The sequence below is a fragment of the Pantherophis guttatus genome, chromosome 2 (assembly GCF_059756535.1).
Source record: "Pantherophis guttatus breed Tessera chromosome 2, ASM5975653v1, whole genome shotgun sequence".
In the NCBI taxonomy this organism is placed as follows: Eukaryota; Metazoa; Chordata; class Lepidosauria; order Squamata; family Colubridae; genus Pantherophis; species Pantherophis guttatus.
The window spans coordinates 185028802-185052095 of NC_142064.1; the positions used below are offsets into that span (position 1 = coordinate 185028802).

The 23294-nt window shown below is 36.0% G+C and overlaps 1 protein-coding gene across 2 annotated transcripts in view; it reads left to right on the plus strand.

Moving 5' to 3' along the window:
* Positions 1-638: 638 nt before the first annotated feature.
* Positions 639-23294, plus strand: part of CPEB4 (cytoplasmic polyadenylation element binding protein 4) — a 58877-nt gene continuing 36221 nt past the window's right edge. For both annotated transcript variants that reach the window (XM_034405357.3, XM_034405363.3), the window contains exons 1-3: positions 639-1125; positions 1519-3573; positions 16349-16430. In XM_034405357.3, coding sequence (XP_034261248.1) covers positions 2452-3573; positions 16349-16430 — 1204 coding nt within the window. In that variant the 5' untranslated portion in view covers positions 639-1125; positions 1519-2451. The remainder of the gene's footprint in view (positions 1126-1518; positions 3574-16348; positions 16431-23294) is intronic.

Sequence of the window (23294 nt, forward strand, 5' to 3'; positions counted from 1 at the left end):
TCCAGTTAACCCAAAGGTGCTTTTTCCAGAGGCAACTGGACTATCTGGAAAGTCCAGTTGCCTCTGGAAAAAGCACCTTTGGGACAATCATGACCAGGATGACTGAGTAATATTCCAGTTAAATATTTTTTTTAATCAAGGATTCATCTAAATCGTTGTCTGGGATCTACGATTGGGATTTAAAACGTATGGCAGTTTTATCAAGAACAATGTTTATGCCAGATCACAAAATTTTATATATCCAGAAACTTCTCAGGATGCTTAAAATAAACTGACCCCATCAAATAAACTGCCATTCAGAAACCATTAGCCAATGAAAAGCTCACGCCTGCCATACTCAAAAATGGTTGCTTAGATTAGACCAAACTATACATTTAACAGACTCTGTGGCTTCATTACCTAACCCAACATGGCCGCTCAACTTCTCTTGAGGGAAAGAAAACTGCCTGAAGCAAGAATGGCGGACGCAGCGCCGCCCCATTTGCCCTTATGTAAAAGGGAGGCCGACTCTCGCAGTCCCTCTTCTGGCTAGCGACTGGAGGGAGTAGAGGCGTGGCTCATGCAGACAAGGGAGGGGGGAGAGAGGAGGGGCGGAGCTTCTCTGTACCGGAAGTGTCGCGCTGCCTCTCTCCAGCTGGTTGTCATTTCGATCGGAGGCTCGGTCCTGTGGAGACGGCGGCGGTGGCTGAGGCGGCCGGGCCGGGCTGACGCACCGGCGTATTTGACAGAAATAGCCCAGCGTCTCCGCGATTTAATAGGAGCCTCCCTCCACCCTCCCGATCGACGATTGTTTTACATGAGGGGCAAAGAACGACGCCGGGAGGAGCCGAGGCGGAGAAGCAGTCGCAGCCCCCGAGGATCGGCAGTGGGAGGAAAGGCAGGACCCCTGGGAACCGCTATCGCCGCCACCAACGCTTCCCTCTTTTCCTCACCCTCCTCCTCCTCCTCCTCCTCCTCCACCTCCACCATAAGAGCCAGCCTTGATTCGGCCCTTCCCTGCGCTTTCGCCACTAAGTGATCCTCGTGACCCTCCTCCCTTGAGAAACCGGCTCCCATGGGGGAGAGAGGAGTCCGGCTCCCCGCCAGCGTCGTCCCCTCCCCGGCGGAGACTGCTCCCCTCCAGAGGTAAAGTCCTTCCCTCTCTGCGCGGGTAGTGAATGGTGAAATCCCCATTTTGGTGCCAGCTCCTACCTCTGAGAGAGAGAGAGCGAGAGAGAGAGCGAGAGAGAGCAAGGGCGGCATCAGACCTGTATTTCCTTCCTTTCCCCTCGAAGAAATCTCATCAGAAGGAAGCCTTCCCCTCCCTTGCCTTAGATATTCTGGGTACAGTATATGGATTTGAGCCCAAGCCCCTTCTCTCGTGTTTTATTTTTATTTTTTTGTGCCCAATAAATTATTCTGCTGATGGCTTTTTTTTTTTTTTTAATGTCTTAACTTATGCTGTACGGGTATTTTTCCTCCATCCCCCCTCCAGACACTTGACTGCTGATTTTCTGAGGTGAAAATTTTCCTCTGCAGGCAGCCAGGATTCATCTGAAGGACACGTAAATATCGGATCATAATAGAAGGCGAGCTTCAAAAAGCAGGAACCCACCCACCCAGCCAGCCAGCCAGCAGCAGCAGCAGCAAGAATCCACCCTTCGCCTGCTCAACTCAGTCTGTACACATACACCCAGCACTCACTGAATGCCAATATTTAGAGATCAGAAAAAGGAACAAATCCTCACACCCTCTCGAGATAGAAAGGCCTTGTCAGAAGGGCATCCGCATAAATCATATTATTCATAGTCCTACAGGCAAAGGCAGTAGCAGCACAGGTTGTGGGGGAGGGAAGTTTCTCTTCTAGAATTTGCTTCCCTAAAGAGATCCTGAGCTAAAATCTTTACATTTTCCACAGCAAAGACTGTTAGAGTAGAACACAGATATATATTAGATTATATAGAATTTATTAAATGATTCCAGATTTAAATATATTTTTGGAGCTGTGAAGGAGTGAGGAGTACCAGATGTCATGGTATCTTTTTTTCATTAATGTGTACGTGAGCAGGTTGAGGCAGTTGGTAAGACAAGAAAGTTAATATATATTATATCTATATATATCTATATATATCTTTTTTTAAAAAAATTCCCTGGAACTTTCTTTCATCCCCACTTCATTCTTGTGTATTTCCTTTTTAAAAAAGGAAAGCTCTTATTTTGTTAACCAAAGATTTACTTTCCATTCCTTCTGGCTATTAGAAGGAAGTGAACACAAATTGACCCATGTCAATATTTTAAGTGATCTCACTTACAAGAATCCAGGAATAATATCCAAATCAGATATCTCAAGTGGGTAGGAAGAAAGTTTGTCATAAAAAGATATTTTCTATTCTGTTGCTTTAGTAGAAGAAAACCATTTAAAGATTTTTTTTTTCTCTTTCCAGGAGGAATTCAGATTCTAAAATAAAATAAATGGGGGATTACGGGTTTGGCGTGTTAGTGCAGAACAACACCGGGAATAAGTCAGCTTTTCCAGTCAGATTTCATCCACATCTGCAGCCTCCACATCACCATCAAAATGCAGCCCCCAATCCTGCTGCTTTTATAAATAACACAGCTGCCAATGGCAGTAGTGCTGGGTCAGCTTGGCTCTTTCCTGCTCCAGCTGCCCATAATATTCAGGATGAGATTCTGGGGTCAGAAAAATCGAAAAGTCAACAACAGGAAAAACAAGACTCCCTAGAAAAACAGCAGCTTTCCCCTAGTCAAAGTCAGGAAGCAGGCATGCTGCCTGATTCTGAGAAAGCTAAATCTGAAGAAAGCCAGGGGGATAATTCTTCTGAAAATGGCAATGGGAAGGAAAAAATAAGAATAGAATCGCCAGTGTTAACAGGATTTGATTATCAAGAGGCTACAGGGCTAGGTACTTCAAGCCAGCCCCTGACATCTACTGCATCTTCTCTGACTGGTTTCAGTAACTGGTCAGCAGCAGCTATAGCTCCTTCGTCTTCAACAATAATAAATGAAGATGCGAGTTTCTTCCACCAGGGAGGGGTGCCTCCTGCTTCAGCAAATAATGGTGCTCTGCTGTTTCAGAATTTTCCACATCATGTCAGTCCTGGTTTTGGGGGTAGTTTTTCCCCTCAGATTGGACCCCTCTCTCAGCACCACCCTCATCACCCCCATTTTCAACATCATCACAATCAGCATCAACAACAGAGGAGGTCTCCTGCAAGCCCTCATCCACCTCCATTTACACATAGAAATGCTGCTTTTAATCAACTGCCTCATCTTGCTAATAATCTTAACAAACCACCCTCTCCATGGAGCAGCTACCAAAGCCCATCACCTACACCATCTTCCTCATGGAGTCCTGGTGGTGGATGTGGTGGGTGGGGTGGGTCCCAAGGGCGAGATCACCGCAGGGGACTGAATGGAGGAATAACACCCCTGAATTCCATCTCACCCCTGAAGAAGAATTTTCCAAATAATCATATCCAGTTGCAGAAGTATGCACGACCCAGTTCCGTTTTTGCTCCAAAATCTTGGATGGAAGACAGTTTGAACAGAGCTGACAATATCTTTCCCTTTCAGGTGAGATCATTTTATTAATATTAGATAAAATGCTGTATAAAGAGATCTAGGAAAGACTGCGTGAATTGTAATGTTTTATCTTTTTTTTGCATTGCTTCAAATATTAAAAATGCACAATTATAAAATCAGTTTTAAAAATGCACCTAAATGTGTAGTTCATCCTGTGACATTTCATGCCATGGTTGCTCATGTCTGAATCATGGATGCTCTGTATAATGTTTGTCAGAAATACCTAAAACAAAATAGGAAATCTATTATCTAGTTAGCTTGCTGTCAAATCAGTATTATCTGATCAATAAAACAACTACAAGAGCAATAATTGGAATCATCCTTATAACTGAATAAAATCCTAAAGCACAAGAACTGTTGAAACTGTGCTCCTTTTTAAATATAATAGAATTCTGTGCAATTAATTATTACCGGTTCCTAAAACTATAGAAAACACATTGACAGCTTTGTACAAGAAGCATAATTTTCATTTTGATTTAATTTGGAATGTGTGGGTTTTTTAATGCAGATCAAATAACAATCTTAAAATGTTGAGCTGGTCTCTACTAGGAAGGGCAATATATTTTAGTAGTAGATTATAAATCATTACTAAAAATAGATGTGGACTATTTCAAACAGCTTTTTCTATTGGAGGGTAGCCATTTGCTGCAAGGAAATAGGCTGAGAATTTCAGTAGTACCTATTTCTCCACTTATAAACAATTACCATTAGAAATCGCCATTTAAACAATGCAGTGAAAACCTTGACAGTATATTGCATTTCATTATAAAATCTGGTTAAGTTTGAATATTCTGTAATGTTTTACTGAGATAGCAAAACGTTAAAAAATATTGATGAAAAAATAAAATTGTAAAATATTTGTTATTTCTCAACATGGTATATATAATCAGACGTGTGCTATGACCTAGTTTTGTTGTAATTGGAAAACTGGTAGATAGACAAAAGCCATACTTTTGTTAAATATAGAAAACTATTTTATAATTGGGTTAGATTACCCAGAGGACACATCTTGTATTTTCTTTTTAGTTCATGTACCTGAAATAGAAATCATGAAATAATAAATCAGGAAGCAATATGAGGATTCATAATACTATGAATCAGCTGGAGTACAGAGGTAATGGTCGAGCCTCACTGCAGCAAGATTTGGTTCATTGTTTTAGTAGTTCATTTTGCAAATTGCGATTATATAAACTACACTGTGGTAGGATAAAGCATTGTCTTTCTCTTCATAAATTAAGGCCTCGGACCTAGGCATGATGCAAGTAGAATGTTTTGTCTTGGAATACTGGAATATTATTATGTGGTTTTTATCCTTTGGATTATTATTCCAATTATATATATCTATATCTGTGGCAATATATTGTGAGCATTTTTTTCCCCATGAAGAACAAATTGGCCATATCAGGACCAAAGCCTGCCTCTTTGTATCTAGCAAAAGGAACATATTTTAATGAAGTACATTTTAATTTAAAATGCCTGTGCTCATTGCTGAGGAGGCAAGTGCAGGACTTCAAAGAACAGCTGAGTATTGCAGATCTAGAAAATTCTCCAGTAATTTTTGGCATTTACTTTTTGCAGCATGAAGCAGATAGTGCTTTTTTTTCTTCCTCCTTTTTCACATGAAATGGTTCTCTTTTTTCCCCAAATGATTGTGCAAGATAACTATTTATTTCGAATGAAAGTGCGTGCAAAAATATGTTTACAAAGCTTTACATATGGATTAAGCTCTTGGAATACCTACAATTAAATTCTACCTCTCGTTCATTTAATTAAAAGACCTGCGTTCAGCTATGTTTAGTATTGCTGCTATGTGGTATCTTGCTAGAAGTAACAAATACAATACCATTTATTTGGACCAATGTTATTTTTTCCACACAGACACAAATAGCTTCCATATATAGAGAAGTTGCCTTTTCTTCAGTAAATGAAAATTCAGTAAATTCTGCAATGTTTATGCAAATGTAATAATCACAGACTCCCCTAGTAGAGGAGCTGGCCTTATCTTGGTGCCACGGGAAATACAGACATGAATATCCTTCAGAGATTAACTCTGATGCAAAAAGGCCTTTGCTGACCTGGCTTTCTTTTTAAAGAGCATCGCCTGGTTTTCATTCAAATACTTAGTATGTTGTATGATGCATGAACTGGGATGATTGTTTTAAAAAAGCATTGTCATTTGATGCTAAAATGCATCTTTACTAAAATAGTAGTTTGTTAGTGCCTAGGCCTGATTTAATGGAAGGCGAAATAAAAAATTCTATTCATCCCACATCTTAGTTTTGTTATGATGATATAGAAGACCAGACAATTGAAAATGGATATTGGTGTGAGGCTAGAACCCAGTTTTGCCTTTAACAGTGGTTGTTGCCCTTGTTTTTCCCAGTTGGGATGTTGTTGCAGTGTTGCATGAGGGATCTTTTACTGGGTTGTTAGGAAGAAAATAGAATGGGCTGTATATTTATTGAATTTATTTGCACTCTCGGCTCCTTGAAGTTTTAAAATCAGCAAAATATTTTCCGCTAACGAAGATGTTCAATGATATCCATAGATTTAATGCTACATTAACAACGAGGGAAGCGATGGTAGCTGCAGCAGCGCTAGTCAGTAGCAGTTGCCCCCTAGTGCACAGATAAAGGGTAAACAGCAATTACACAATGCTTGTTGGTTTTTCTTGCTTGTTTGCCAAAGAGGCAGCTCTTTAAAGACAGGAATGGCAATTTGAATTGTCCAGTTTGCGTTTCCTAACAGGAAATAGGATACAGTATAATGTGAGCTTTGTTTGCGTCCCTATGTCACCTTTTCCCTTTAATACTTTAGCATGAGAAAACTAACTGCATGCAGAGCGAGTAAAAACTGCAGTGCAGCTCCCAACCAGGAACACAACCACAGAAGTATGGAATTGTGCACGTGGGTCATATTCTCTTTGATTTAAAGAGCCAGTCCTCTTTTAAGCTGCAAGCGTGCGCATGTACTATATCGAATGTGACAGGTTCAAACATTTCGATCTGGGAGTGCCAGAGGAAAGGTTGTTTATTGTTGAAACATCGATGTTTTGTTTCTGTTCTTTTTGTATTTTAGAATACAACCTGCTTAAAATTCTCAAAATATAATACAGTACATGGTATTGATGCATTAATGCTTTTTGCAAAGTGCTCTGAACATTTGAAAGTACTGATTAAATCTGGGCGGAGGGGAAAGAGATATAAATAAGAATACAATTTATTTAAAAAATTTTCTTTGCAGGGAAAAAACCTTTGCTATCTTTACCTTTCCTTTTGAATAGGGACACCAACTTCTGCTGAGTGAAGAAGTGAAGAAGAAGCCCACATATTTTTCACACTGAAAATGTATGCTTCATCATGATGGTGCAATTTGGAAGCAAATATATTACTGTAAAACTTCTACTGGTCTTGTTTTAAAAAGAACATTCGTAGCTTTATTTTGCACTGCACTCGTAACAGAATGTAGAGGCCTATCGGTAGCAATTAGATTTCAAATCGGCTTTTACGTATGCAAACATGTCTTTCCTGCTAGTGTACTTCCTTGTAGAACAGGGACACTGTTCTGCACTAAAGACAGTTAAGGTTGAAACAGGAAAACTTATCCTTGCTGCTAGGCAGAAGTCCAGTTTCTAAAATAAATAGCTGTATGCTTATTTCACTTGCCCTGAAGGAATTTATTAAGTTGAAACATGCAACCGCTGCATACTGACTATTCTCCCACATTTAGCTGTTAAATGTTTCCAGCAAAAAAAACAAAAAACAAAAAACTAATGCTTTTTAAAAAATTCTATAGCTTCATTGAAACAAACAAGGTTTTGTGAACCTAACTTGCTTCTTGATAGCAAGCAAGATGTTAATTAGGTTAGTGGTATATTCTTGGCTCCAATAAATTGCTTGAAAAAATTATAATGATTCTGATTATATTTTAATTGGATATGCTACATTTATCTTTTGTTAAATCTGTTTTTATTTGTCCTAAATATCTGTTCAAAGAAAGGCAAAATGGAGTTACTACTTCATATGCAAAATTATGAGTCTGGTAAGGAAACTAGAAAAATAATTTATAAGGAATGGTTGATTGCTATGAAGACAAGCATGCTTAGAACAGCAGCCTGTTCTATTTTCTTTAAATTTTCATCTACATTAGCTATATGATAATAACGCGATATTCTGGATTAAAAGTAGTGAGACTGTTTTTAAATGTTTATCTGATCTTCGGCCTGCCTCTGACGGTATTTGTTTTACTTATTGCTCAAGAAGGTTGAAATTGGATTTAGTGTTTTAAAGAAAGCATGTCTGTACATCTGACAGATGTTGCTAAAGTTGAATCATGATTGTATGAACCTGTAGCTCCAGCCCAGCATTTTGTATTGTTAGGTTCATAGTGGCTGTTCTTCATATAAGGCAATACATGCTTGTCCCATTTTTCTCCACCCTTTTTTTTTTTTTTTACATAACCACAATCTGGAATGTACATCAGAACCTTTTATTTATAGTCATGTTGTTCTGGGAATTGCATAAGAAAGAAAGAAATATGGACTAGGGTGATCATAAATGTATGACTGAGAAAGCATCTGAGGCAATTTTGACTCCAAACAAGCATTTTTAGGCTGTCTCTTCCCACCGTAGCATTTTCCATGGGGAAATGTGAAATTGACAACCTGTAGACTTAGAACTGCTTTCAGTATGTTTTCATTTTCCCCCTTGTAAAGGTAAAAAAATGAAAATGCATATAAAGATACACCATTTCTTTTAAACATGGTGTTCAGTTTACTGTTTGGTCTCCAATTACATATGTTTGGGCAAGTTCTAATGCTAGGGTTGCCCTCCTAAAAAAAGAAACTGTAGTTGTGTATCAGTCTTTTCTGTTGACCAGTTGAGGTAGGACAAAAGCAAATGGTTAAGCCTCAAAATGATAAAAGACTGGGAGCCACTTGGTGGTAATTGAACATTCTCTCAAATCAACCAAGTCCAGGTGATTTTATGGACATGTCCATTTTGTTTTCCTGGCAATAAAACAAAATATTTCTTCTGGATTTTTTTTTTTTTTGGGTCTAGCTTTCACCCCTGGTATTCCTCCAAGTACTAACCAGGCCCACCCCTGTTTAGTTTTAAACCCAGCCAAGGTTAGGCAAGTGCTGTCACTACTGATATTGCTGAAGATTAAGACATTTAGATAGAAACTTAGTGTTTACATTAAAGTATTGAAGGCAAAAGGCTGTTTTGGGGGATATATGAAGGTAATCATTTAGTATCTGTCAACAGCTCCTTAAAACAGCTGTTTTTCCCCAGGATTATGTGATTACCCTCCTAGGTACATTATTCCCTTTGAATCTGAAGCATGTTTAGCCTACTGATTATGTTATGTTCTAATCAAATACAGTAGTTGAAAAAGGGAATGGATCACTAAGGTTAATGACTTATTTTTCCAAGAATACATAATACATATTTTCCACCTGTATTAATTTGGAGATATTAGCAATTTTTCCCAATTTGTTGCCCTTCAGGAATGTTAGCTGGTTAGGAATTATGAAAGTTGAAATCTAGAAGGACTGGGAATGGGGAGTGGAAGAAGGGGAGGCGTATCTGGATCTATTTATGTTCTATTAATCAAATGCAGGTTTGAATCTGGTTAGTACTAGAGATCACTAAAAATTCCTAGGGCTACAGGTTGGATTGGGAAATTAAAAAAAGAAATTCTAGAAGAAGGTGGTGATCAACCATGAAAAACTACATGCATCTGCCCATGGATTCATCAACAGTTGAGCTTGACTCAAAGGGGACTTTATACTAAATATCATGTGATAGAGTGAATAATATATGGTGGGTGGATATATGCCTGCTGAATAAAGAGAGGCCCAGATAAATCGTATCATCACTAGTTATGTTACTGAGTCCTTCATCTCCAAATATTTCTCACTTTAAAAGCACCTCTTTAAAAACCCAGGCCTTTGTTCCAAACAAATTTGGCACACCCAAACATGTTTTTTAAAATTTTATAACGTTTGTTGCTGTGTTCCAGGTGAGATTGCCTCACCTTGGCAAACATTGGAACTTTCATCAGTTACTGTTCAGATGATAGCAACAAAAACTGACTCATCTTGATACTTTAAACTGTATGCATGCTTTGCTTAGGTAGGAACTAGGTATAAAACCACAAAGATGGGAACTCATTGTGGTATTGTGGTGCAAGAGGTTACATTAATGGTTGATGTCCTAATTTTGTATTCTTGTTCCTCTTGCATCGTATTGAAGTTTTTCCAACTGCAAAATCCGATACTAATATTCTTGATTAACTTCATTATATACTTCTACAGCAGAAGATGGGACTAATGCATTAATCGCAGGACTCCATACTATCTGCCTTATGTACCAATATCTTTGCTATTCTTTTAAAAGTTTACAGGACATGATTGGGAGGTAATCAAAGAGTTCCCCTCCTGCCTCCCATCTTCCTCCTCCATATCTTGAACTTGGGGGAAGGATATTATTAAATAAAGAGATTTGGCTACTTCTGAAAAAAGAATTCGGTGTTTCGGTCAGTATTTACATTGGCTTTTAAAAACATATATTACTGTGTTCATTTGTAATAAGTTCAAAAGGATTGTAGTAAATGCGGTGTGCACAGAGTTTATTTTCATTTTTCTCGGAGGGATTGTAGACAAAATTGGAACTATGATTTCAAACTGATGGCTTCCCATTTTGAATGTCACAATGAGGGTAAAATCTTTATTTAAATTGATACATTATGGTTAAAGCAAGAATGTAAAACAAATTGCAGCCAGGTTATGTTTTATTTCCCCTCCATATGTCTGAATTATTTTAAAAAAACTTTAAGCAAAAAAGCCAACAATTTTATTTTTCTTTTAACAGAGTAAATGATGGTAATAAAGAATATTCATTGAAGTTTTTTGCTTTATATAAAGCAAATGTTTATAAGTACCATTTGGCTCCCTTTTTACCGAGCCTTCCCACAGGTTGACAGGTTTAATTGAAGTCTTATATGCTTTTTGTGCCTTAAACAAATGAAAAAAATAGTATAAGATCCTGATATCTCTTTAAGAAACAGCTGTTACCGTATTTCCTTATTTGCTGACACTCTTCTATCTTCAAGGGAATAAAGTACTAAATTAGTACTGTAACCTTGATTAGTCAGGCTGTTATTAGTACAATTATTTGTGTGTTCTTTGTAGAGTTTACAGTTCAGGATCTTGTGTACAAGTTCTTTAAAAAAACTTTAACTTAAAAACTGTGTTATATTATGCTGTGGTAAATCTGAAGTACTTAGTTGTGGAGCTGGTCCCAGTTCTTATATAAACATAGTCATCAAACTGGATTGATTTACTTATGTAGGTAATGTGTGGCCATGGAAGTGTCTCTTCAGCTTGTTGTGCCTCATGGGAGTTTGGGTGGGGGGGATGAGTTAATTGGCAAAAGATATAATTTACTGCATGTCAAAAGGGATTTGTACATACGTATTTTTAGAGAAAGTCCACTGCTGCAAATTTTACGGAGAAGCTCATGAACAAATATGCAAACATTCTTCATACACTGACAGGCAGTGGATTTGTTTTCCTCTTTTGGGATAGCCACATCAGACAACTAGCATCGTGTAACGTAGCAGATTAAAACATCTTCTTTCAGCTTTTGGAGAAGTTAAAGCTTTGTGGGAGACCATTCTGTGCTTTCCGATAAAAAGATGTGAGAGCCAAACCATGCATTCTGAAATAATGTAAGATAGCCCTTTTGTACCATATCATGCTACAATGAATTTAACATTTGCAACTAACCCATGTTAAGTTAAATCTCTGAGCCATCAAGACAGTTTCGTGTCTCTTCCAAGATCTCTTCCAGAGCTACACAATATTTTCTGAAATTTAGACGTGAACTAAAATGAACAGAATTAGGAGTCCTCTGAGTGAAATAGTGTTTTTGGTCTTCTCTTATTGGAAGAAAAAACAATTCCCCCTTTTAAATGTTAAAGCAGGGAATGAAAGTAGAAAAAATAAAATTTTATACCTGTTTTTACTGCATGCTGTAATGTATTAAGCTAACCAAATGCTATTCGAGGATACCCAGTTTTATGAAAATGGTATGTTATAAACACAAGACCACATTATCTAAAAAGTAAACCTACTTTTATTTATAGGTTGATCTAATTCCTTTATTCTTTATCTGCATTTCCAGTGGGTACCAATGGTTTTTAGTTGGTCATTTTTATAGCTAAATGTATTTTGCTTAGACCACAAGGCAATAAAATTAGAAGGGCTGACCTCCTAAATTTATTTCTTATTTCAGGAGTATTTTCCTATTTGTTCATTTGTTTCTATCACTGTGTCTTTTCTGTGATACTTGATGCATGTTACTGTGTATGGAACTCTTGAGTGGCAGTTGGGTTAGGATCATTGGTACATCTTGATTACATGAACATCTAAATTTACAGTTACTTACAACAGTTCATGTAGTGACCATTCAAAGTTACAACTTCACTGAAAAAAGTGACTTATGACTATTTTTCACACTTACAACTGTTGTAGCATCCCCATGGCCATGTGATTTACATTCAGATGTTTGACAACTGACTCACATTTATGACAGTTGCAGTGTCCAGGAGTCATGTGATTGCCTTTTGCGACCTTCTAACAAGCAAGGCCAATGGGGAAACAACCATTTTATTAATTTAACAACTGCAGTGATTCACTTAACAAATATGGCAAGAAAAGTCATAAAATGGGGCAAAACTCACTTAACAAATTTCTCACTTAACAACATAAATTTTGGGCTAAATTGTGGTCGTAAATTGAGGATTACCTGTATATGGACTAATCCTTTGCTTGTAAGCTTTTAGAAAATAAGGGTAGTGAACCCCTTATTATCTATACCTTATTATATTTTTTCTTTGAAGCAAGATATTTTATTTCATAATTATTTTATGGCCATTTAGTATTATAAAATTTTCCAAGTTTTAATTTCAGGATATTGGGTAAATGTGAAAAAATCTGCCAAAAATATTCAGTTTATGGAAAAGGTATAGAAATTATTGCAGAATTGTGTCACTAATGGGGGCTATTTCAGTTTTCCTGTATTAACAACAGAAAATAGACTCTATGTTTCCTTCAGTGAAGATGGTAGAATAAAAGCTTTTGATATATAGAGATCAAAAGATAAGGAATGGGAATATATCTATCAATGTGTAATGTTTTTAAATAAAAAATGGAGTAAGGGTGAAAGTTAGTAAAAATTATTTATGGGCACAACTACTTGTCAATCTGGTAGTGTGAACTAATGCAACTCTACCTTCTCAGCTTCTAAGAATCCCAGTTAAGGGAGTTTCTGTTTAAAATTACTTGTGCCTATATTTTTTCACAATTATTGGTTGTTAGCAAGCCTCTTGGTGCCTAAGAAAATGTATATTTTAAGAATATGTAAAAAAAAAAAAAGGTCGTGTGTAGTACCTGCTTTTTTATGTCTTTAGATGTGTTGAATTATTGTGGAGTCATTCTTGGTACATTTATTAATGGCTTTCACAGACATTGTTACAAGATATATCAAGGTGAAAAATCTGATACTGCACTGACTTGATGCCAGCCTCTCAGTAATTATGCTGACTGAATGACTAACTCAAAAACATTTCAAGCTTTTCCTTAATGTTCTGCTACATCCAAAATTAATTTTTGGATGATTTTTAAAAATGTATATGTGGGATTTTTATTATGTTTTTCTACAAAAGGACAAAGCAGTGACTAGAAAGTGCTGTAAGATTGAAGACAATTGGCATCCTTGGACTGCTGCACACTAGCATGGAATTCTGATGCCATATTAGATTAATATGAGTTCTTCACCAGTGTATGATATCTTAGCAGGAATAAGCTGAATTCTTAATAAAAATAACTACACATTAAAAAACACATTACATTAGATTACCACATTGTATTTCTAACACAACTATTTTATAAGTTTTGGAGGAGGGTTTCAACTTTGACATAACACTTTTAAACTGTTCACAATTCAGTCCTATCAATTTTGCTAAGAGAAATAAATGAACTGTTCCTGACTTATTTTCCAGTTATGGATTTCTTTTTCAATACTGGAATTTCATCCCTATATGAAATTAATTTGTTAATATACTCTCTTTATAGTATTAAAATTGATATTTCAACTTTAAACATACTAATAAAGTTCAATGATAGAAAAGCTTTGCTTCAAATTTTGCTTTATATTTTACTTTTTATTTTCTCTCTCATTGTAGATGTTAAGTATACATAGCTTTTCAAGTAACTAGGATACTGAAATGAGGATAATTATTTAGTAAATATAGTAAATTCATTTCAACATTTCAGTTTTCAAAGAACACACAGAATTATTGTATATTTAAATTTTACTTGCCACTCATCATTCTTTTGGAAATGAGAATGGAAGATGAGCTGGCTTTGAACTTGAAATACAAAGTGGTATCTGTAATTTAATTTTGATGTCTTAGGTATAGAAGAGTTACCAGACTGAACTAGATGAGTAAATCAAAAATCACATTTTGTCATGTCCATGTTAGTACCGTTTCATAGAACTGTAATATGTATAGATGTTACATGATTTGAAATCTTCAAAAGAAGTTCTATAATTCTGAAGATGACACAGTATTCAAATGTGACACAGCAAAGTTTGTTTTGATTTTTGAAAGGCAATAGATTTCTGTTCAGGGATGCTTTAAGCCAGGGCTGTCAAACTCAGATTGTCATGGCAGTGTCACATGATGTATCGGGATTTTTCCCCCCTTTGCTAAACGGTGTGGGCGTGGCCAGTGCATGACGCATCCAGCCCATGGGCCAGGAGTTTGTCAGCCCTGCTTTAAGCAATGTATACTTTTTGAGGGACTTTTTACTCCTTCCATTTAATTGTGTCCAATTTTTGGAAACTACTTGGACAAGTCACTGCAGTTTACTTGGCAAGGTTTTGCAGAAATGGTTTGCCATTACCTCCTTCCTAAGGTGGAGAGAAAGTGACTGGCCAAAGATCATCCAGCTGGTCTTAGGCCTAAGGCAGGAATTAGAATTTCTAATTCCTAATTTCTAGCCTGATGCCTTAACCACTACTTCGAGCTAGTTTTTATTAGTAGTGCCATGCATTAATAAATATAGTGAAACAAAGTAAAGCTAGAAATCAAAAAGTGGGTCAGTACAAGAGCTTAATATTAATTAGGAACATGATATTAATTAATCCATTTATGTTCCATTTTTTTCCTTCAGAAGTTTTCTTCCTACTCTCAAGTGAGAAATAAATTATAATTAGATATTTGACTGGATCAAAACTATCCATTGAACTTTATGGTTCTTCATTAATTTGAGCTCTACATAGTTGTAGACTAGACTGAACTGTGTAGGCTTATGTTAAAATAGGATTTTGGATATTATAAAAGAATTATTGGATATACATGTTCCAGATTTACAGAGAATATATGATGGTGATAAGTTAGTTATTTAGGTGAAATGTTTATGTAAATTATAATATAATTCTAACTATCTTAAATGCAGAGTAATCTTGTTACCTGAAATACCAGGCAATTTGGAATATCAATATTTCTAAGAAATAGCATTCTTGTACTTTTTTGTGCAGTAATTATTGATTATTGAAATTATTGATAGTTACCATTCATAGGACATTGTATAGTACCTTACCTAATTATAAAGTATGTAGTAAATGTCCTGTAGTGCTATCTTACAGGATTAATATTTATTTTAGAAATAATAATTTTTTGGAACTTTGGATATTAAAGGACACTTTAATATCAATATCCACAGATTATTTGTTGTAATATTTAAAAATGTTTCTTAATCTTTTAATGATTTTTATCTTGACATATTGATGTTTATTAGGATTTGGGAATGAATTTTATTTACATAGTCATATATTAATAATTGTGTTAACTATAATTCCTTATAAAATTATTTTCACTTAAGTTTGAAGTCCATGGCTTTTAGTTATAATGTAGAGAATCTAACTGATTACATTTAGTATATAGCACTTTCAATCTGCATTTTAAATTGCATTTGCATTACAGCAGTATAATGAAATATACAGCAGAAAACCCTGAGAATAGCTATTTATGAATTCTATATGTTGACAATAGAACCATCCTTACTGAAACATAAGAATTATACCTTCTAATACAAATTGTCACTTGGCATTTAAAACTGTACGATTCAGCCAAGGAAGTGTTGCTGGAAAGAATTATAGAAAACAATTGTAATGTGCATTTGTATCTATGGTATTTCTCAATGGAATGGGATCCTTTTGAATAGATACCAAATAAGGGTAAGCGAGGTTCATGTCAACAGAAGCAATGTTTAATATTCCAATATAGGGTCACTTTTTATTTCACTTGATTTGACTTTATTGCTGGCAGACTAAATTGTAGGCTGCTGAGTTTCTTGTACTATATGAATAATAATTACTTGAAACATGCAAGCTATTATGTTTTGAAATTATATTTTACCTTGTTGAAATTGTGTATGGTACTTTGAATAATTTTTGACATGGGAGATGGGCCAGAGTTCTAAAGGATTGTTCAGAAATATGTACAGTTTTAGCAAATTCTGCAATATATGGCATTTTTAGATATTTACTAAGCCATTAATAACTTTCTAGTTAATTTCTGCTTCAGGTTCTTATATTTAGAAATGATTAATACATTGAAAAAAGTAATTAAAAATGCTCTTTTGCTTAGCCTAGCTCCCGCTCTAAACTGTTCTTTGTATTTATTTATATAGGATCGTACAAGAACTTTTGACATGCATTCACTGGAGAATTCATTAATCGACATAATGAGAGCTGAAAGTGATTCTCTGAAAGGTAACCTTGGATTACTATTTTTGGGGATTAAATAATTAGGGTAATATAGTTGTGCACGATAGAAAGTTCTTCAATTTATAATACCGTTAAAGCATTTACCACCCATGTGTCCTTCATCAATTCTCTCAGTCTTTCATCATAAGCAATTAAATCAAAGCTACCATTGAAATAATTCCTTTTTCATGTATGTGCATGAATAGACTTATGCTTAAACCATTTGTTTCAAACAGACCCTTTTCTAACCATATACTCACCATACAGTCACTATACTTATTCTCTGTTGGGTCCCCGAATGGTCCAGTCACTTTTCTTGTACACTCTCATCTCATTCTCACCTACCTGTTTATGCTCTTTAAAAGATTATGAGAGGTCATTAATTGGTATTAATATTGAAAAAAATGAAAGAAGTGAAAGAAACAAGACTAAAAATGACATGAGTGCAGGGTGAGAGCATGAGTCCTGCATGCAAAAGGTTTAGAAGACAGATTAATCTCTCAAATGAATAAACAGGAAGTGGACATAAGGAAAGAAAATATAGAAGCTACTATTAAATTTCAGTACAATAAAACTGTGTGGAACTATACTAAGGGAAATTATGAAAAAGCATGCTTGCTGAAATGATGAAGTGAAAAAGTCTAAAACAGAGCCATTAATGTGCTTAAAATAAGGGAGATACAGTATTATGTAGAGATTATACAGTTATTTCAAAGGGTAGGATTGAATTTAATATAAATGTTAGCGCCCCAAAATTATGAAAATATATTTCCTAATATAAATATTAGGATAATTATTAAGGCTGCAGGTAATATTCCAATGTGAATGTAGTTTACTTACTGAATAGTTTAAAAGTTTCATCTGTATGAAATGTTTGAGAGAATATAGTTATTGTTCCCATCTATAAAAGGATAGGTAACAAAAGAGAATTAAAAAAAACTTTACAGGGGATTATTTTATTAAGAGTGCCTAAGAAATTCTTTGGTAGAATTTTGATTGGAAGGATACAAGAGGTGACTAACAAACCACAATTTGAGAGGTATTACATTTTATATTGGTTGGAACTATACAAACCAGATATTTGCTTTTCAACAGTTATTGAGAAAGGCATGATGGTGAGAAAAACATACATTTTTGTATAGAGAAAGCAAGTATGGTGAATAGGTTTGAATAATGGGATGTCTTGTGAGAATGTAGGGTTGAAGGTTGATCACTGATAAGAGTGGTATATAGTGGAAGGAAAATGCATTTGAATAAATTGGATACTTAATAAATGATACAATACTAAGGATGTCAAATAAGGATGTGTGATATCCCCTTGATTGTTTAATTTATTTATGAATAAATGTGTAAAGATACTGACAGTGTTAAAGTTATGTTAGTTGGGAACCTAAATTTGTGGGTAGTCTTATGCTGTTATGCTGCCTAAGAAACCAAATAAATTGCAACAAATAATAAATAATAAGTATATCATATGAGGCTGGAAGGAGTATGAGGCTGGAAATTAAAGTATCAAAGACAAAAATAGTTGTATTTGAGAGAGAAAATAGAGAGAATTATATCAAATTTTATCTAAGTGGCCAAAGATTAGAGCATGTAGATGAATTTGTATAACTTGGTAGAAGAGATTGCAAAGATGGGAAAATGATCGGAGAAATGTTAAGACATTAAGAAGCTAGTAGAAGGATGGTAAATAATATAGTTTTCTTTGTGAGGAATAAACATTTGTCAAAAAAAGTAAAGAAAATGAGCATTGGATATTTCAAGATAAATTTAAAAGAAAGTTGAGTGCAGAGGAACTGCAAAAGGAACGTAAAAGTAAGTTAAATGCAGTGGAAATGCAGTACTTTAGCAATATATGTGGTAAACCCAAAGTGACAGGGCCAGGGATGAATTTATGATGAATGACAGGATTAAATCCAAAAGGAAATTGCCAGTACAAAAGTAGTCTGTTGAGGTGGTTTGATTAAAATGACTGAGATCAAGTTGCAAGAGATAGCTAAAGTAGTCCCGCCTGGACTACTGCAATGTAGTCCTGCCTGGACTACTGGACTACTGCAATGCTCTCTACATGAGGCTGCCCTTGGGGTGCACCCGGAAGCTCCAACTGGTCTAGAATGCGGCCGCGCGGGGGATTATGGGAGCGACGGGGCGCTCCCATGTGATACCCCTCCTGCGCGAGCTGCACTGGCTTCCGATGGTCTTCCGGGTGCCCTTCAAGGTGTTAGTGACTACCTTTAAAGCGCTCCATGGCTTAGGGCCTGAGTATCTACAAGACCACCTTCTGCCGCCAATAGCCTCCCACCGGCCAGTACGCTCGCACAGAGAGGGCCTCCTCAGGGTGCCGTTGGCCAGACAATGTCGGCTGGCGACCCCCAGGGGGAGAGCCTTCTCTGTGGCGGCACCCGCCCTGTGGAACGATCTACCCCCAGAGATACGTATGATCCCAGATCTCCGAACTTTTCGGCGGGCCCTTAAAACTCACTTATTTCATCTAGCTGGGCTGGCTTGATCCCATCTTTCGGTTTTAATTCGTAATTGATTTTATTGGGGTGTTTTTAAATTGTGGGCTGAAACTATTTAATATCTTTTTAAATTGTTTTAAATTTTGTATGCTATGTTTTACCTTGTCTGTTCACCGCCCTGAGTCCTGCTGGAGAAGGGCGGTATAAAAATAAAATAAAATAATAAAAATAAATAAAATAAAGAATGGTTGAATAGGTTGAGAGAGAAAAGACTGAGAAAGCCATGCTTTGATGCAGTTAGAACATAGAATATAGAATCGTAAGACTGAAAGGGACCTAGAAGGTCTTCTAGTCCAACCCCCCTGCTAAAGGCAGGAGTCCTTATATTATCCCAGACAAACAGTTGTCCAATCTTTTAATGAACTCTGTCTGTCTGTCTGTCTGTCTGTCTGTCTGTCTGTCTGTCTGTCTGCCTGCCTGCCTGCCTGCCTGCCTGCCTGCCTGTCTGTCTGTCTGTCTGTCTGTCTTGAAAAAACGACAGGAGGGATTGTGTAAAAGAAGGGGGAATTATATACAGTTGATATGTAGGAGTTAAATGATCCTAAGTTACATGATATGTGATCCTTAGTTATACATATGGGAGTTGATATGATCCTAAGCAAAGAGGCAGGAACTTTAAAGAGCACAAAGCAATGTTTGAAGAGGTGTGGGAGCAAGGTGTTTTGCAAAAATAGAAAGATATGGAGTCATTATATATAGTGAATGATGTTTCTGTTAACCAGATTTAGCTATGTTTTCCCTTTCTTATCTCATATATTTTAAGTTCTTTTCTGCACTTTGCATAATACTGCTAATCTCAAAGGGACTAATGGGATAAGGGTATGTAATTTTAAAACAATTGCTTCTTCCTTTTATTTGATAGTTTGCCCTTACTGCAATTTTTTTTCCCCATTTACCTCAAGAGGAAGCTAAGCATTTGTTTATCCCTAATGCCTTCCTTGAAATAAATGCAATTATGAAGTTTAGGATTTCCAATGAAGACAAAAGATTTAAAACTGAAGTTGATATGGAAAATTCTATCAGTTGGCATATTTTTCTCCAATAATAATTACACAGTATTGGGCAATTGCTCTCATCTGGTACAGAATTATTATGAGAAAGTGAGAAAATTTGTTTGATTATATGGGGAATAATTAAGGATTGGCAGGTGAACTATGAAAAAAGAGAGTTAGTCACAGTCTAAAATTAAGCAGTCAAGACTTGGATGAATGTTTTGGCTGATGTAAAATTACTGTACACTATGACTCCTCTCTATTCTGGGAGTCATCTGAAGTACAACATGATGCAGAATCTGTCAGTAAATGGAATATGAATACATAAAACCCACATGATCCTTTCTTTAAATAATTTGTTTTCCATGCCAGCTGGCATTTTGAGAAGTGTAGTTCCCATGTGCTATAATATATGGCTGTACTAACATCCCCCTATGAAATTTTACATCTCTGGTCATATTAAGTGCTCCAGCCCTTCCAGGCAGCACCGAAATCTCTGAGTGGCCTGAGACTTGAATAACTAATACTATGCTGTTAAAAGGATGTCTGAGAAAATAACTACAGACTCCTCACATCCTGGACATTAACTATTTCAACTCCTCCTCTTGGGAAGCTGCAATAGGGCATTGCATGCCAAAACAATTAGACCCAAGAACAGTTTTTTTCCCCTCATGCCCCATAGTAAGACATCCTGACAGTACTGTCTTATGTCTAAGTATATTCACCCATGTTGTATGGCTGTAATATTATTACTATCCTTCTCATCTCCTCCACTACTCTTGTCTTATTAGTATCATTATTACGATTATTATTACTCTGTTGCTTTGCACGTACACTCAGAGCTTCTGCAATTGAGATAATTTCGTCATGTGTCCAGTCATACTTGGCCAATAAAGAATCTCTTCTCTTCTCTTCTCTTCTCTTCTCTTCTCTTCTCTTCTCTTCTCTTCTCTTCTCTTCTCTTCTCTTCTCTTCTCCTCTCCTCTCCTCTCCTCTCCTCTCCTCTCCTCTCCTCTCCTCTCCTCTCCTCTCCTCTCCTCTCCTCTCCCCATCCCATCCCATCCCATCCCATCCCATTCTTCTCACTGAGGTGTATCTGAGTGAAGAAAATGTCTAAAAATTTACAGCATCAGGAAGAAAAGAGGCCACTTAAATAACTCCATATTTCTGTTTCGACAATGGCTTGAAATAAAAACCGAACTCCGAGTTGTTAATGTAAAGTTCCTTCAGGACAGCATGGTATGAAAGTTGCTTGCTTAGTATGGAGTCAATGCTTAACAGTAATCTTAACTTACATGTTTCTGGATTTTATGTGTCTGATACTGCATTTGCTTAGATTGTCAGGACTTTTGCTCTAGTTAGTAGGTTATTTTTGAGGAGTGCTAGGGCAGATTTATGATCTTCCTTAAAAGTATATGTTTTCTGTTTTCACAGTTATTGTTAATGGAATTAACTTTTTAAAGTTACTCTTGACTCAGAGTCCTAAATACTTCACTGATTGGCAGGTTGGTACTACTCACTTCTGGAGGTGAAAAGTAATGACTGGTATTATCACCAAGCCAATATAATGTCTTAAGATATGAAATCAAGTACTCAAGTAAAACAGGTTGTAAGAGAATCTGGCAAGACTTGATTAGCTGGCCTTTTCTTTCCACAGGGAAAAAAACTGTTCCAGGATTGGTTGGCCTTCTCTTCCATGACCTTTGATAAGCTTTCCTGTATCACTATTTGTAGAATGAATTGAAATTCCTTTGTCTTGTCTAAAAGCTGGTTCAATTCAGCATACATCTAATTTACTAAGTAGTATCTTGTAACTAGGCAACTTCTATTGCTTGAACACTAGACATGTTGTGGTTTAATTTCAGCTGGGTATTATCTGATGCTGAATCCAACATCTTTAGGAAAATTATTTTATTTGCCCTTGTAATGTTTAATTGAAAACTGTATTTTCTGTACTATCTTTCAGGAGAATGGTAGTTCTGAGGCTATACATTATCTATTGAAGATCTACAGCTTGTATGTAGGATAAAAGGGAATGGATTCCAGGCCAATATTGGTGGGGGAGCTTGGTAGATGGAATCTTAGGGTGTGCAGGCATCGCTGTTCAGCCATCTCTTCTTAAAGGAATGAACACACACACACACACACACATTAAAGGCAACTAGAATAACATCTAACATAAAACATCCATTGATATGTCAACAGTGAAGGGTTTATCTATCACTTGATTGAAAATTCATGACATATTTAATGTTAACAGTAAAATGAATCAGTACTGTAACTGTTCAAATTTTTTTTATAATTCTAGGCCCAATGCTGTATAAACAGGGACAAAGTAGGGTTATGGGGAAGCATTTGAAAACAGAGACTCCCAAAGCATCTTAGAGCAAGTGAAGATTCCATCCTTGAAGTACTCTAGCAGTTGTTTCCCCTGGAAGATATAGACAACTGCTGTGAAGTCTCTTCCTGGTGATCTTTATGTGTGTGGTTTATGTGTAATCCTTTAGGAAGAGTGCTTCATTCATACTAAAAGAAATCACTTCTTTTGAATGCTTTCCACAGTCCTAAATGAGAGTCATATTTAAAAAGAATTAAACATAACACAATAAAAATGTGAATATCTTCAGGCTGTCTAGTTGTAATAAAAATATAACACTGATATCCATGTTAGATGTTAGAACTGATTTTCATTTCTGAAATCAGTTATGAACCATATTATTTCTACAGGAGTCTTTTTATGGTTTTGCATGCTAAAATTTAATCATATTCTTTGATAAATAGTCCAGAAAGTCCAGTTGCCTCCTAAAAAAGCACCTTTGGGACAACCATGAACCAGATGACTGAGAATCTCTACAGTCTTTGATAAATACTTGGGAGAAAATAGCAAGCTTCAAACTTTGGTCACTGTGAAAGTATACATATATTAGATGCTTTTTTTCTAATATGTTATGTCAGTGGACAGTTAAATGATGAGAAAGACTTACATGACAAAGATAGTTTTGAAAAAAGTACCTCAAATAGATATAGGGAAGTAGCCCACTATTTATTAATTAATTAGATTTGGCAAACAGAAACATAAATACTGTTTCCCCCATATTATAATGTATTTATGGTTATGCCCTCTTTAAAGTAATGCTAGTGAACTAAATGAGAGCTTTATTGTTTGTGAATTTTAAAAAGATCATAATCTAAACTTCAAAAACATTCTAAATCTCATAAAACAGAATTGGCACAGCAAATAAGGATACCAGAGTCAGCATCTGTGAGCACCTTGTTACGTATTCTATTCACAATATTCTTCATGTTGACGTATGTTGGCCATCAAAAATTGTACAATAAATATTGATGGATTG